Source organism: Vulpes vulpes, chromosome 3 (assembly GCF_048418805.1).
Source record: "Vulpes vulpes isolate BD-2025 chromosome 3, VulVul3, whole genome shotgun sequence".
NCBI lineage: Eukaryota > Metazoa > Chordata > Mammalia > Carnivora > Canidae > Vulpes > Vulpes vulpes.
In genome coordinates this window covers 96,611,839-96,627,813 of record NC_132782.1, presented here as the reverse complement: position 1 = coordinate 96,627,813, position 15,975 = coordinate 96,611,839, and the positions used below count along the sequence as shown (strand labels likewise).

General features: G+C 45.8%; 1 protein-coding gene across 3 annotated transcripts in view; it reads left to right on the top strand.

Annotated features, from left to right (window-relative positions):
* Positions 1–15,975, top strand: part of PRKCB (protein kinase C beta) — a 331,008-nt gene that overhangs the window by 295,498 nt on the left and 19,535 nt on the right. For all 3 annotated transcript variants that reach the window (XM_025983772.2, XM_025983771.2, XM_072751337.1), the window contains exons 14-16: positions 1,592–1,672; positions 1,936–2,043; positions 7,115–7,255. In XM_025983772.2, coding sequence (XP_025839557.1) covers positions 1,592–1,672; positions 1,936–2,043; positions 7,115–7,255 — 330 coding nt within the window. The remainder of the gene's footprint in view (positions 1–1,591; positions 1,673–1,935; positions 2,044–7,114; positions 7,256–15,975) is intronic.

The window sequence follows — 15,975 nt, the reverse complement described above, 5'->3', positions numbered from 1 at the left end:
ATCACCGAATGAGAAAACCTTCTAGTTATGGCTAACATTTTGAGGACGTGATGTGTGAGAGGCACACATTTCCCTTTCATCCTCCCAAAACCCTGTGACATAGATATTACAAAATTCCTTTTGTAGGGGAGGAAACCGAGACATCAAGAAGTTAACCTACCCCAGGGTCATACAATTCAGAAACAGTAGTCAGGATTCAAGGTCTGGACGGTCTGACTCTCACGCCTCCACCCTGAACCTTTGCTAATACATCACCTTTTAAACCCATTAATACAGTTAGTTTTACCCACCTGTGATTTGAAAGAGGGATGGTCATATGGCTTTTCTAGACTTTGCTCTGCTCTGGCAATTTGGTACTAAGAATCAAAAACCGTAAAACTACAAAACCATTGCAGAAGACATGAACAGACTTTTTTCCAAAGAAGATATCCAGGTGGCCAATAGACACGTGAAAAGATGCCCAACATCACTCAGCATCAGGGAAATGCAAATCAAAACTACAATGAAATACCACCTCATACCTGTCAGAATGGCTAAAATCAACAACAAAAAGAAACAACAGGTGTTGGCGAGGATGTGGAGAAAGGGGAACACTCTTCCACTGTTGGTGGGAATGCAAATGGGTGCAGCCAGTGTGGAAAACAGTATGGCGGTTCACCAAAAAATTAATAATAGAATTACCCTATGATGCAGTCATTGCACTAATGGATATTTACCCCAAAAATACAAAAACACTAATTCAAAGGGATACATACACTTCTGTGTGTTACAACATTATTTACAATAGCCAAACTAAGGAAGTAGCCCAAGCATCCAAATATTATTCAGCCATAAAAAAAGAATTCCACATGTTAAAGTGTTTATGCTCATGTTAAATGCACACATGTGCACACTCTACTATATATTAATAAAAAAGACTCCAAGAGGAAATAGACCAAAGAGCTATCATAATCTTTCTCTTGATGGATGATTAGGAGTTATTTTAATTGTGTTTTCTTAGCTTGTCTGTATTTTTATTTAATTATTTATTGCTTATCTATGTTTTTAAATAAATAGTAAAATAGCAAGAGCACTATTCCATCTTTTTAACTTAAAATTTTTTAATTGAAGTAAAAATAAAATTGACCATTGTAACAATTTCTGAGTGTACAGTTCAGTGGTGTTAAGCTCATTCCCATTGTTGTGTAAATGATATTACTTTCGTAATGAGAAACAAAGACGGTTGAAGATGCCACACTCACTGTATTAAAATGAAAAATAACACACTGTGCTAAGTGCTTTGAAAAGGCAGTGTGACACCCACAGATGTTTTCCCCCGCCCGCAAGTCCCCCATAGATGAGATCCATCTTCCTAAGGTGGATAAGTGGGCACTAGGCTCCTTGGGTCACTCCATTTGACAGTATCCCCCATCTGGGACTGTAACAGCGGATTTAATCTTTCACAGTTGGCAGATGACAGCCAAAGGAAGAACTCTCCCTCCATCTCCGAGCCCCAAGAGGCTCCACTCTTATGTAAAAGAAGTGAGTATTCAGTCTCTAGCCATGGGAAGAACCTGCCTGCCTCCCTGATGGAATGCCTTCTGTTTTCCAGATAATCGCCTATCAGCCCTATGGGAAGTCTGTGGATTGGTGGGCATTCGGAGTCCTGCTGTATGAAATGTTGGCTGGGCAGGTAATTGAATTTTAAGTGATTTTTAAGAAAGTTCCTCCCCCACCCCCAATCTGCCTGGTTTCTTTAGAAGAAAGGTGTCAGTTTGATACCAGCTCATAGATCAGAACCCCTGTGACTTCCGTGGCCTTGGGGTTACCCCAGTCTTTTGACCGTTTTTGCTCATCTTCTCCCTGGAAGCCCCCAGGTGTGGGACAGTGGTTTGGAGCAATTGGGGAGGGTCAGGCAGGAGGAACCCTGTCTTCCCACACTCCTCTGTCCCACAGGCACCCTTTGAAGGGGAGGATGAGGATGAGCTCTTCCAGTCCATCATGGAACACAATGTGGCTTACCCAAAGTCCATGTCCAAGGAAGCTGTGGCCATCTGCAAAGGGGTGAGTAAGCCCCTGGAAGCTTGCTGCCAGGACCACCACATGCAGAGGTGAAAGGTGTGCCCTGCCTGAGGATGTCTCACCCAGGGAAGGGGTGGAATGGATACTGAACTCTACCCCTCACCCCATGTCCCTGCTGGTGAGCTTGGTGTGGACTTGCTACCGCTCAGAGCAAAGGGAGCTTTTTCCCAATCTGTACAAAAGTACCGGAGAGGTCTGGTGGCAACAGTATCTTGCTGCTGGCTGGGCTCCAGGCTCTAGCCTGCATTGGGGAATGCATATTGGATGAATGAAATAGGAAACACCACAGAGGCCTTGCCAGAGAGCTGGAACCCATGGGAAGATGTGCGAGAGGCCTGCAGCATGGACCTGACAACCTTGCCCTGCTCTACTGCTTATGGCTAATTGTAGCAGCGTTAAAATTCATCCTAAGAAAATACACGAAATACTGAATTTAAGGGATTCTCTGGATAAGCTGACCCAAATTTAGTGTCTTCAGACCCCCAGTCTCTCCCTCTACCCCACAAATGGCTGAAAAGCATTGCACATTTTGTACATGGCAGTGGATATAAATACAAGGCACATGTTTGCTGGTGAGGATTCTTCTGTTATGCATCTTGCGTTAGGCCAGGAGGGTGAGTCCCTGGAGATCAGTGATCCTCACTTTTGGTGCCATCAGGATGACCTGATGTACTTCTTCAGATTGTACATAACCTCAAGCTCCCCCTAGACATCTGCATTTTGCAAAAGTCCCTGTGTGGCTTGAAAACCACTGCCCTTAAACCTGTTATCCAAATGTGGTAGCATTTAACTCTAATGGAGGTGTATTAGAGCAATGCCATGAGAGCCCCCAGATAATATGGCTGACAGATGCTGCCTTTATAAAATATTCATTCTTCCACCAGTTGGGGGGATAGGTGTGTTTTCAAGGTTATGGCATGGCCATGCCTCCTCCCCAGTGTGTTCCCACCAGTGTATCTGAAGAAACCAGGGCAGCTGGTCCTAGATCCTTGGAGTTTTTGCAGATTTCCCACTGCCCAATCCAGCCCTGCTCTTCCTGGCCCCAGGCAGATGCTCCGTGAGCTGGCATGGGTACAGAAAAGCTGGAAAACTCAAACAGTGTGTGATAGCTGGGTCAAACTCTTGGTCTAGAGCACCTTGTCAGCACCACCTAGATTCTCACTCTTGGTGAATCACCTAAGCTTTTGTTTCAGCTGCATAGAGTAAGATACAAATATCCCTGGGGAAACCACATGTGAATTAGTCTCAGTCCCTCAGAGAATGGAGACCCAGAGGTTCATTAGGAGCTTAAGAGAGGCTTATTTAAAAAATGAGTGGGGAGGCACAATGTGAGGCCAGTGAGACCCCTGTAGACATATTCTCATGGGGGAGGAAGAATGAGTGGAGGTCATATACCAAGCTTTTAGTTTGTTTAATAATTGCCAACACTGAAACAGCAGGGGATTTCCCATAAACAATTAACTTTCCAGTTTTCCTGGAAAAATCTGATCTTGCCATGCTGGTCAGTCATTCCTATAACGGATCAGCCAGCTGGTTGGGAAGCCCATGTCCCCTTAAGATAGGTCATGCCCTTTCCAATTTGCAGAAATTTCCATCTGGCCTACTTCCATCTGGGTTCAAATCCTGGTCCTGGAATTATTAGCACTTTGTCTGTGGGTTAGTCCCTCAACCTTGCCTGTGGATTGAGAATAATGATAGTACTCCATACAGGATTCATTGATGATTCAGTGAGTTAATACAGTGAATCCCTTAACAACAGAGCCCGGTGTTCTGATCCAAAACCCAGGGGCCATTATTATGATTATTATTATAATGCTGTACACTACTGTGTTACATGCCAGGCCTCTCTTGGCATTTAAGTATGCATACACAGCGATAGGAATTTTTAGGTGAGGGTTTTGGCAGATGGAGACCCTTTGCACATCTCAACACTTCCACTTCCTCAATATGTGGTCCTCCTTTGCACGTCTGGGCTTCTGTTTCTTTAGCTCTGAAAATAGAATAATAATACTCACTGAACAGAGTTTTTTGAGAGCATTAAATCAGGCAACAGAAAGCTCCTAGTGTGGTATTGGTGCATAGTAGGTGCTTAATTAATACATGCTCAAAATCTTCCCCTTCACAACTCTGCCCTGCCTGGACAGCTGGGGGTTCTAAAGTGGGTCATGGAGAAGAGAGGATTTTCCAGGTCAGCTGCATTCAGCTTCAGCTCCAATTAGCGGTTTCCCTGGTAGAGCAGATTTCTATTAATTTAGGACCCATAACCTTCAGGATTAACTGAGGTGACTCTCTTACCACTGGGTTCCAGGGCCTTTCTGAGTTGAGTGGGCTGAGTCCAGTGTGGGTCCTTTCTTCAACGCTAAGGCTCCAAAGAAGAGGTGATGCTCAAGCCAACAGCAAATGCTTCCTCCCAAACAGCGGGCCCCAGGGGATGTGTCTTGGGAGGTGATCAGAGATTGGAACAGTGATTAAATCCAGCTGTCTGCATGGCTTCAGGCACATCAGCTCAGAGTGCAGTAACTGGGCAGAGACTCACATTAGTGCTGGATGATTCTGCAGTGGCTTTTCTTCGCTTGGCATCCTCGTCCTTACACAGAAATTAAGCTAGGCTTTTGAAAACCGTTCCATTCTTATTGAAAAGTCCTTTATACATCCATCCCATTAAAGGACGTATTTTCTACCAGAAAAAAAAAAAAACAATTAGTATAACTTTGCTCAGATTGCCACTCCAATTTTGAACAAACGTAAAGCAGACAGAAGCCCCAGTTGGCCACACATTAGCATGAAAACAAGCAGACTGCACAGCACAGCGCAGCAAGAGCTCTAGGTTGGGCAGATCGGTTCAAAGCAGGTTCTGCTACTTAGCTGTGTGCCTCTGGGCAAATGACTACTTCTCTGGATCCAGTTTCTTATCTGGAAAATGAGGATTATAGTTGTAAAATGAAAATAAAGATGAAAGAGTAATGCCTGGCAAGGCTTTAGCACAGAGCCTGGCGCAAAGGAAGTACTCCATAACACAGAGGGCATCATTGATAATATTAGCAGTAGCGCTGGGGCGCCTGGGTGGTTGAGTCAGTTAAGCATCTGCCTCCAGCTCAGGTCATGATCTCAGGGTCCTGGGATCGAGCCCCATGTTGGGCTCCCTGCTCAGTGATGAGTCTGCTTCTCCCTTTCCCTCTCCCTTTGTGACATCTCTTGCTCTCACTCTCTATCAAATAAAAGTCTTTTAGAAAAAGAGAAGAAAGAAAGAGAGAAAGAAAGAAAGTTTTTGCTTTGGTTTTTGCTAACCAAAACTTCGTAGCCCTTTCTTTCCTCCTGTTGTAACCCTGTACAAATGTCAGTGCTTGGCCCAATGTGCTGGCCCTCCATAAACCCATCCTGACCAAGCCAAGCCACAAATATCCCTGGGGAGCCCACATACGAGGATCTGTCTTCTTAAAATCCTGGGTGGCTCAGCGGTTGAGCATCTGCCTTTGGTTCAGGGTGTGATCCTGGGGTCCCAGGATTGAGTCCCACATTGAGCTCCCCACAGGGAGCCCTCCCCACAGGGAGCCTTCCCACATTGAGCTCCCCACAGGGAGGCAGGGAGAACCTCTGCCTATGTCTCTACCTCTCTCTGTGTGTCTCTAACGAATAAATAAAGAAAACCTTTAATAAAATAAAATAAAAGCCCAAGTTTGCAAGAAGCCAGAGGTGAGATCGAGCCCCGGCTCTTCCACTCCCCATCTCTCTGAATCCTTGCTAGTTGCTAAACCTCTCTGAGTGTCAGTTGCCTTGTCATTGAAATGGGAAAAAGAATATACCCACCTCATCGGGTTATTGTGAAAAGCAGGTAAGATTCATGCATGTGGATTAGGTAGCCGCTTAGAAGTGCCCAGTTATTTCCCCCTGGCAGGTAAAGCATAGATGGAGAATATGTGCTTGCATGAGTGTGTGTATGTGTGTTGAGTGTAGGGGGATAATTTCTGATGACAAATTTCTCTGCAAGCAGGAATCAAGCTAAGCTGAATGTCCAGCAGGGTAGGTGTATATTGCTGGGTTCATCTCCCTGCCATGATTCACAAATCCTGGGCAGAATCTAAGGGCTCTGACATCATGGTATCAGGTCAACTCTGGGAAGCTTCTTGGTCTTGTTATGTTCTAATTGCTTTTTTTTCCCCTCTTTGAGGCCTTCTTGTTGGTTTTGGCTTTTGGTTTTGGGTTTTGTTTTTTTTTTTTAATCAACAACTCCTCTGTCTTTGCTATCTGTGCATTTGCTCAAGTCTTGAGATCAGAGATATTTTCATGCTGCTTTGGATTCATTTACAAGAGGAAGCCTGTCTGGTTTCATCTTGGAGCATCTATTCATCTTGTTATTTAGCAGTGGCTCAGAGACCCAAAGATGGAGGGTTTTGATAATTAAGTAATTTAAATGGAACACCAAAGAAACCTCAGCGGAGTTTAGTGTAATGTGTGATACAAGCAAAATGAGCTGGGCAAGGTTTTGACTATTTAATGAGCTTTCAGAAAGTAATTACTTGAAACTTGGGTCCATTCAACTAATATTTTTTCTTCTGTTTTGTCATTTTCACAAGTGCTTTACTGAGAAATGCAAATATTATCAGAATGAATATGGCCTTTGCCTTGGTCACACTCCAGCTTTCTCAGGGTGGGAGGTGGGGGAATTTGAAGATATTGAAACTGTTCTCATTAAATGCAACAGGAATTGCATAAAACCCATTCTTTTTTTTTTTTTTTTTTTTTCATAAAACCCATTCTTAAATCAGAATGCATCGGTTGACATTTCTCACTTGAAGTTCAGGGCCACATTGAGACTTAGGTTCCATTAACCATAAAGCGATCTTGCTCTGGGACGAGTAGCAGCAGGCACTGTTGTTGGGTCTTCCGATTATAAAGACTTCACCAGGCAATTATTGCCTGGGATGGAAAGCAGAGAGTAAAAAATGAGACTCATTGTGCTTTCTTCCCTAATTTCATGGGAGTCATCATTTCTGAGCGGCTTACATGACCTCCCTCGAAGTTCATTAAATTCAGCTTTTCTCTTCTCTTGAAGCTGATGACCAAACACCCGGGCAAGCGTCTGGGTTGTGGACCTGAAGGTGAACGTGACATCAAAGAGCATGCATTTTTCCGGTACATTGATTGGGAGAAACTTGAACGCAAAGAGATTCAGCCCCCATATAAGCCAAAAGCCGTAAGTAAACCGTTCAGTCTGACTCTTGGATTCACGTGCATAACACACTTTCCTGTCCCATTGTGCGTGCCTGCGCGGTTCTGGGGGGCAGACATCGATGCCTCTATTCCCGCGTCTGTAAGTTGATGCACACAGTGGCTGGGTGCAAAAACAGAGGTCTCCATCCACACAGCCTGGCCTCTGCAAATGCCGGGAACATGGTCCCTGTCAAGCTTTTGTCTTATCGGTTCAATTATTGCACTTTTCTTCGCTGGCAACTTTTTGGGAAATGGTTGTTCGGTGAGCAGAGTTCAGATCCAGTTCTAATTCTGCCCTCCTTCTTTCCTTGGTGGGACTGGGTCATTTTCTCTTCAGCCTGACATTGAAAAGGTCATGTTGTTTATCTCCGCGGTATTTAAATTTCATTCTGAAACGTACACTACATCTGAGTCCGTAAATAAGACAGCACCACCAGCCAGCTCCCACCCGAGGATAAACAGAATGAGGCAAGAGCTGGCATGCTCCTAAACCTACCTCTTGGAGGCTCTGAGTGTTGATACGGCTTTGAGGTAACTAACGTCTATAGGAGAAGAATAAAAGCCTCACTTTCCCACAGTCATGTGCATGCGAGAGGGTTTTCCTTCCCCCAAAGGCTCAGCTGGGAGTACTTGTCAGCACTGGGGAGGAGGAGCTCACAGTGAATTAATCCAAACTGCAATTCCCCAGACAGGATATTTCTTTGTTAAGATTAAGAAGAAGGGAGACCCGGTGACTTTATGATGAGCTGTGAAGCTGCCTACTGAGGCTGAAACGTGTGCACACACATTGTCATTGAAACCCGAAATTGTGAGCTCCGTGATGATAATGGTAGTTATTTTGACATTATGAATTTCTTGGCCCTTTATTATGTGCCAGGCACCACATAAAGCACTCCGTGTGTGGCATCTGATAAAATCCTCACAGTGAGCTGTTGTGGACATGCTGTTCTTGCATATACTAGGAGAGGGGGTGGGGGCTCAGAGAGGTTAAGTGCTCTGTCCAGGGTCACTCAGCCAGCGTGTGATGAAGCGGGGATTCAGACTTCAGAGGGTCCCACTCCTTTCAAGGCAGATCAGAATGCCTGGGGAGTAAAGGGCACACAGGCTGAGGAAAACCTCCCTGGTGATTCTTAAATCTCCCTGGTGCTTCCCTGACACCGCCCACATTAGCATCCCCCCTTTACAGAACCCCTATTGTGTCCTGTGTCTCTCTGGACACTCCCTGGGATTAGGAAGCTGGGTTATTTAGAGGCAGCCAGTTCCACCTTGCAGCCCTTCTACAATGTTGCAGGACTTACAGCTTGGTGTCTAATCAGCTCCCCCAGAACTGCCATCCCTCTGGCCTGTTCTGTCACCCAGAGCCTCTTTCTCTGTGGAGCACTCTTCAGACATTTGCAGATGCTAGTCTTAGACTCCCGAATCCTGTGATTTCCAGGCCAAACACTTCCCCCAACACACACACACAAACACACACACACACACACCCCTTCCACCTGTAAGCATGGCCCAAATGACGTCACCTCCAAGTGCCTAGTGTCTTCCAGGTCATCAGCTTCCATCTTAAAATACAGACACAGGATCAACCACAATATTTCCAGTAGTATCTGACCCTCAAGTGAATACAGTGGGTCCAACCAACAATCTCTTGATTATTCTAGAGCTGGTGAACTTGGCTGGATCAATTCACTTCTTTGCTCCTCTGTTTCATCATCTGTGATACAGCAATGTTAATGGTCTCTGCATCAGAGGATCATCATGATTCGTGAAGCACACAGTGCAGGCCAAGTACATTGTAGATGTTCTAGGAGAGTTGATAATTATTTTTGCTAGCTGTGTCAAAGGTTGATCAATGTCTCGGGTGCAGGATTTTTCAGGGGGTAGAACAGTGTCGAGTCCTGACGATGCTGTTCCTTTTTGTTGTTGTTTTTAAGATTATATTTATTTATTTGAGAGAGAGAGAGAGATCAGGAACAGGAGGTTAGAGGCAGAGGGAGAGGGAGAAGCAGGAGCAAGGAATCTGATGCAGGAATCGATCCCAGGACCCCGGGATCATGATGTGAGCAGAAGGCAGATACTTAACCAACTGAGCAACCCAGACACCCCACTGGTGCTGTTTCTCAAGGTAATGTCCATGTGTGCACTTAGGGTCAGAGAGAGACACTGCCTCTGCCTGTCCTAAGCAGTATCATCACATTTATTTATTTAGTTAGTTAGTTAGTTAAAAGATTTTATTTATTTATTCATGAGAGACACAGGGAAAGAGGCAGAGACACAGGCAGAGGGAGAAGCAGGCTCCCTGCAGGGAGTCCGATGCAGGACTCAATCCCGGACCTGGGATCACACCCTGAGCCCAAAGCAGCCGCTCAACTGCTGAACCACCCAGGCGTCCCAAGCAGTATCATCACTTTTAATGAACCATTTGGAAAAAGATCCAAATAACAGTCTGGGAGACAAGAACAGGTTCTCCGTTTAGGAAACTGGGAACTCAGAGATGGGGCACGAAACTTACTGGGGTTTTGTGGGGCCATTCATGAGATCACAAAACGTGTCCCTCCCCTCTCCCCTCACATGGCTGGAGGAGGAAGGCAAATATCCCCATCTCTACCAGCATGGAACCCGGTGACAGTCTAGGGAGGGTCCATTCTTTAGTTACATACCGGTGGTTTTCAAAATGTGGCCCTCAGACCAGCAGTCTCACTTGGGAATTTGAAGACTGAGATGCTCGGGCCCCTCCTCAGAAACCCTACATCAGAAACCCTGGGGTAAATCTGATGTGAATTCAACCCTCCAGGTGAATCTGATGTGCCCCAGGCTGAGATTCTCTGCTGTGGACTTGAGTGGTAAAAGGTCAGGCAGGGATGCTGAGCCGAGGCCAGGGGAACGTGGTAAGGAGGAAAATCTCTTTGAGAGGAAGACATCATTTCTCACCTAGTCTGGGTGAGAGGGATGGTGGCTTCCAGGAACAGGCTCAGGTGCCTTAGAAGGGTGTTATACTATCTGTTGGCAAATTGAATTTAAATTTAAAAATTAAATTAAATTAAATTAAAATTTAAAAAAAAAGAAAAGAAAAGAAACCAGGCAGGTAATGGAAATAGGAGAGGGAGTGGTTGGAGACAGAGGCAGCCTGGAGAGCTGGCAAGCTACCTAAAAGGCCCAGCGGGTGCTTATCTCTAGCTGTACAGTTGTGGGATCCTGTTGACTGTTACTAATTATTGTAATATTTTTTTACATTATCCGTAATAACAGCTACCTTTTTTTCTGAGCATCTTCTACAAGCCAGGCACTGAGCTAGCCAGGTTTGCCCTGCAGGGATGCAGGCTCTTCATTCCTCCATCCTCGTCAGTATTTTCATATGAGATCTCACTATCTTTTGGTACATCAGCAATACGTTTGTAAAAATTAAACAAAGTGCAGGCCAAATTAAACACATGCACAAGTCAAATGTGGCCCACAGGCTCAGTTTATAGTCTTTGGGGTTGTGATTACTCAAAGTCAGTTTGACATTTAACCAATTCCTGTTAGTACTGGTTATTTACAACAGAGTCCGTTCCGACTGGGTAAATATTTCGAAACTTCTGGCTAAGCGATAATGAATATAAAAGATCTAGCCAGGGCCTGGCTCATAGAAGATACTCAGGGAAAAAGTAGCAATTCTTATTGTATATAATATAAAAATATCACAATAATTAGTAGCAATCAATAGGATCCTTCAACTGTTCTAGATTCGATAGGATTTCCAACCAGCCAGTGTCTTAAATTCCCTCTTGTGGGTTTAACCATGACTTTCAAAGTATAGTCATTGAACTGGGCTGTATTCTTCAAGATGTTTTTCCACCAGCTCTGAGGGGAAACAGACACTGCCCTTGCTTCCTGAGAGTGAATTAGAAATTGTAATCATGGGGGCGCCTAGGAGGCTCAGCGGTTGAGCATCTGCCTTCGGCTCAGGTCGTGATCCCAGGTCCTGGGATCGAGTTCCTGCAAGGAGCCTACTTCTCCCTCTGCCTATGTCTCTGCCTCTGTGTGTGTGTGTGTGTGTGTGTGTGTGTGTGTGTGTGTGTGTCTCATTGAATAAATAAATAAAATCTTTAAAGGAAAAAAAGAAATAATAATCATGGATATACTCCCCCCCACCCTTTCGATTTGACCTGCACATATGCCTTTTTAAGCTGTGGATGCCAGCTGTAGAGTCCTCGCCTCCACTCAAGGATTTCACATTTCCCCTTCTGCACACCTTCATCTGGGCCCTTGGTAAGTGTGTGCAGAGTGCCATGTGTCCTGTGGGTTATTACAAGGCATGCATGCATCTTTCAGCATTCCTGATTCATGCACGCTATTAAATAGAGTGCAGCGGGAGAAAAAAACCATGGAGCAAGAACAGAGGATTAGATTCAAACATCAGTGAAGGGTGCTATTATTGGAGGTTCATTAACACGGGCTTTTTTTTTTTTTTAACAAAAGTGCCAGCTTTTGTTACGGCAAGGAGCCGGTTGCAGAGCGTTGTTCATAACCACGGAGATACACTAGCTTCGGTGCATTGTAATGGACCTAAGTAATTATTTTAAATGTGCATCTGATTGTGTCACTCTTGCTTAAAGCTTTCCCTGATAGCTCTCTGCTGCCCCCAGAATAATGCCAACTGTTCCTTAGCATATATGGCTTTTGGGGTCTTCTGGGGTCCAGCATCTGCCCTCTCCCCAGCTTCAGCTCCTGCCTCCCAGGAACAAGCATTTCTGAGCTTCTTGTGGTTCCTCAAACACACTGGACATTGTCTTCCTTTCCCAGCTCTGTCTGCACACAGCCACCACCTGCGATGTCCATACCCTGCCCCGGGCTGCCTCCAGCCCCATCCCTTTTGGTGACTTGCTCCTTCCCCCTGTCTCATCAAATCAGGAGAACATTACTCCCCCAGGGAGGTTCTTCCTGATTTCTGAGAATGGATCGTCTGCTAGTGTCCTATCCACAAACTTTATTGTAATTGCTTGTTCAGTGTGATGTCTGTCTTGACTAGATTGAAAGGTTGTGACTATTTTTGTCAGTGTTGATTCCCAGTGCTTAGCAGAAGGCTTAGCACCTAGCAGGCGCTTAATGATTTTTCCTGAATAAATGAATGAACCCACGAATGGCTATAAACTAAGAGGCGGCAATGCTCTATGCAGAGGAACAGACGGATCCTTTAGGGCTATGTATCAGAGCATGGGATGTTTTTCTCCTGTGCAGCAGGGCATCGCAGATACGTTGGTTGTTGTGTAAGTTAACTTCCCTGTTTCTAAAGGGCTTCATCTGGGTGCCGGGTTGCATCTCTCAGGGCACCGTGTGGTTGTGCCATGTGCGCTGGGAGAGCATGATGAAGGACCCATGATACTGTGCAAGAATCACTGGGCTTTACAGAGAGGGCTGTGACTCCTGCAGTCTGCCATTGCACACTTGAGCACTGAAGGTGCCCTGGTGTCACCAAGCAGAACGTCTTAAACTCTACCAAGCACACGAGTCACGTGGGGGTCTGGTTATAATATGGATTCTCATTCGGCTGGTCTAGGGTAGGGCCCGAGACCCTGCAGTTTTTTTCACATGTGCTGGGATGCTGGAGGCTACCCTTAGCGTGGCTGGGGCTAGAACACAGTCCGGCAGGCTGCTGCCAGCCACTGGGCTGAATGGCAGATCCTGTTCTAGTTGGCGTATTGTGTAGGATGGCGAAGGCTGTACTGAAGGGGTGTGTAAGGTTTGGTACAGAGCGTGCTGGTGAATGGGGTCCGGGCCACACGACAGGCTGTTGTGGGTCAGTATGCGGTGGGTGGGTGGTGCTGGTTTGTGTGCTAGAAGGCGGCGTATGTGGCTGAGAGCGTGGTGGAGCAGTGGGTTGAGAAGCAGTGTGTTCTGGTTCTGTCCTCTTGGGTTTTTGCCAAGCGCTCCAGGTCATCTTTTCAGCAGGTGTTTATTGAAGTTAGGTACCATTGTAGGTACTGGAGACACAGAGGTAAAAATAATTTCCTGCTCTTGTGGAACTTATATTTTAGATGGAGAGGGCAAATAATAAACATAGAAATCAGCAAATATGTTAGAAGTAGATAAGCATTGTGGAGGAAACCAGAGCAGAGGTGGGGATGGGGAGAGCTGGGTTGGGGAGAGGTTGAGTTTAAACAGGGTGGTTGGAAGGGCTCGCTGACATTTCAGTAAAGATGGAGGTAGGTAAGGGAGTGAGTGAGCCATATGTATATCTCTCAGGGAGAGTGGTTCGGGCCACAGTAAAAAGTACAAAGGCCCTGAGGCAGGAACTTGCCTGGCATGCTCAAGGAAGAGCACAGAATCCAAGTGCTGAGCTGAGGTGGGTGAAGGAGAGGAAGAAAAGGAGATGATCTTGGTTAAGTCACAGTAGGATCTTTGGCTTTCACCCAGCTGAGCTGGGCATACTTTGGAGGGCCTTGAGCAGAGAAATGGCATGATCAGACTTTGGGCTTTAAAAGAATCACTCTGACTGTTGTAGGTACAAGGATGAAATCAGGAAGACTAGTTCAAGGCTCCTGCAATAATCCAGGTGGGAGGCAGTGGGCACTTGGATGGGATGGAGCTGCTAGAGATCCTCCAGGTTGTGTCATATTGGCCTACCTCAGCCCTCCCTGGTTCCTGGCACCTTGCAGATGCTCAGTAATTACCCCAGAGGGCATGAAGGAATGGATGCGGGAGAACCCCTTCAGATGGCCTGCATAATTGCTCCTCGAGCGTAACGTGGTAGCAGCTGTTGGCCCTGGCAAAAAGTAGGATGAACAAATAAAGTAGGTTGTCTTAAAAGCTGCTCTAGTTCAGAGGGCTAGCTTATGCGGCCCAGAGCAGGACGTGGCTTTGCAGTGGGTTATATGGTGGTGCGGGAGATTCCTTGTGCCAAGGGTGATAGCCAGGGAGTCCCCTTGGTCTGGACAAGCAGCTCAGAACTTGGCTGTGCTGTAATAGGGTGCATGGAGGCCCCACCGCCAGTGAGCATAGTTGCTAGCAGAATTTGTAGTATATGGTGCTTTGATGTCACCGTAGAAGGTATGCTGGTGTAGCGTGTTTAAATCAAAATGCATGATTGAGATTTTGATGGCCTTCCTATACAATTAGGAATTGCCTTAGTGAAATCTGGCAGCATCCCCGATGCCTGGTGCAAAGCTTGCCGTGAAAACCTGGTAGAGGCACAAGCTTTGGGCTGGAAGCTCCAGCTGCTCCCAAGGGGCAGTCCTTGGATCAGCTTCCCCAGCTGTCAGTAGAGATGCAGCAAATTGAGGAGTGAGAGAAAAGTAACTAGGTCATGAGGACGCCCTGCTTCCTTATAGTCCACAGAGTCTCAACTACAAGGGTGTAGGGTGTATGCACAGCGACCTGCCCACCCGTGAACGTGGCTCTCTTTCTGTTCTACAGTAGTAGGATCAGTTCACTCTGGGGCTAGGGCTTGAGGAGTACAGCTAGTTGAGAAGTGGATGATGCTAAAAAGAGTCCCTTTCCCTACAGCCATTCACCCCGGGCAGCTGTCGAGGATCATCAAGACATGATCTGCATGCTCCCTTCCTCCTTCCATTCCAGCCTGGGTGTCAGGCCTCACCGACTCCAACCCCTCCTGTACCAGCTAGACTAGTTCCCGTGATTTCTCTGGTTGCCTGTGCTCCACATCACTTGACAGAAAGCCCCCTACCGTTCTGAGGCATCTGCACATCCACAAAGCTTGGGGATCTCGCAGACTGAAAAAGCAGAGCCCCCGGCCCCCATAATCTACCTCGCCACAGTTGTGCATGTAATAGCATTTCCAAAACACCGCGTAGGTTATCTGGTCACACATCACAGCCTGCATCCTCTGGGAGTCTAGATGCTGAACTGCTTCAGAAACTAAGTCATGCTCGGAGGACTGGGTTTCTTGGCAATCTGTCATCTGAAAACATTGTTTATGTAGCTGAGGTCAAAAGCTTCAAGTGCTGCTTTAATGAGCTGCACTTCTGTTCATGTGACATTCTTTTCCAGATCTAATTGCTCTTTCCACCCTATGAGTGTCTCTGAGTATGTGTCTGAATGTGTGTTTGATGTGCTGACATTTCTGAATTGAAGCCACAAAGTGTAACCTTTGTATGTTTGCTATTAAAACTCCAAATGCAAGGCTTAAGAAAGGGGGCAAAGCTTTTGCTTAATATAATTTATTTAAAGAATAGAACCTGGCCCCCCTAGGAAGTACCAAGTGCTCAGGAGAACAATACTTTTTTGAAAATTGGAATTTGAGACATTCCTCTGAAACCCGTATTATTCACATACATTAGACAAAATATTGAGTTCTTGTCTGTGCCAGGCATTACCCCATTTAATTCTCAAAACAACTGTATGACGTAGGTGTCATTGTCACCGTATTACAGATAAGGGCAAGGAGCCTGGGAAGGTTGGGACATTTGCCCAAGGTTCAGCAGCTAGCAGATGCCAGAGCCAGGCCTTGAACCGTGGACTCTGCACTGCCTGATGTCCTCAGAAAGATTATTAGAAGCACTTGGGAGCCCCTTTTAAGGTTTGAAATTGCACTAATGGGCAGGAGCCATGATACCACCAACGGTGTCTGTTACATAACAGAAAGAGACTAGATATTCTTAACAATTCAAATGATTTGAAATTTATTTTAAAATATTGCAACAAACAAGAAGAATATTCACACCTTTTACACTTCACTGGCAGGGTTTTAAAAGATGCAAATCTCGC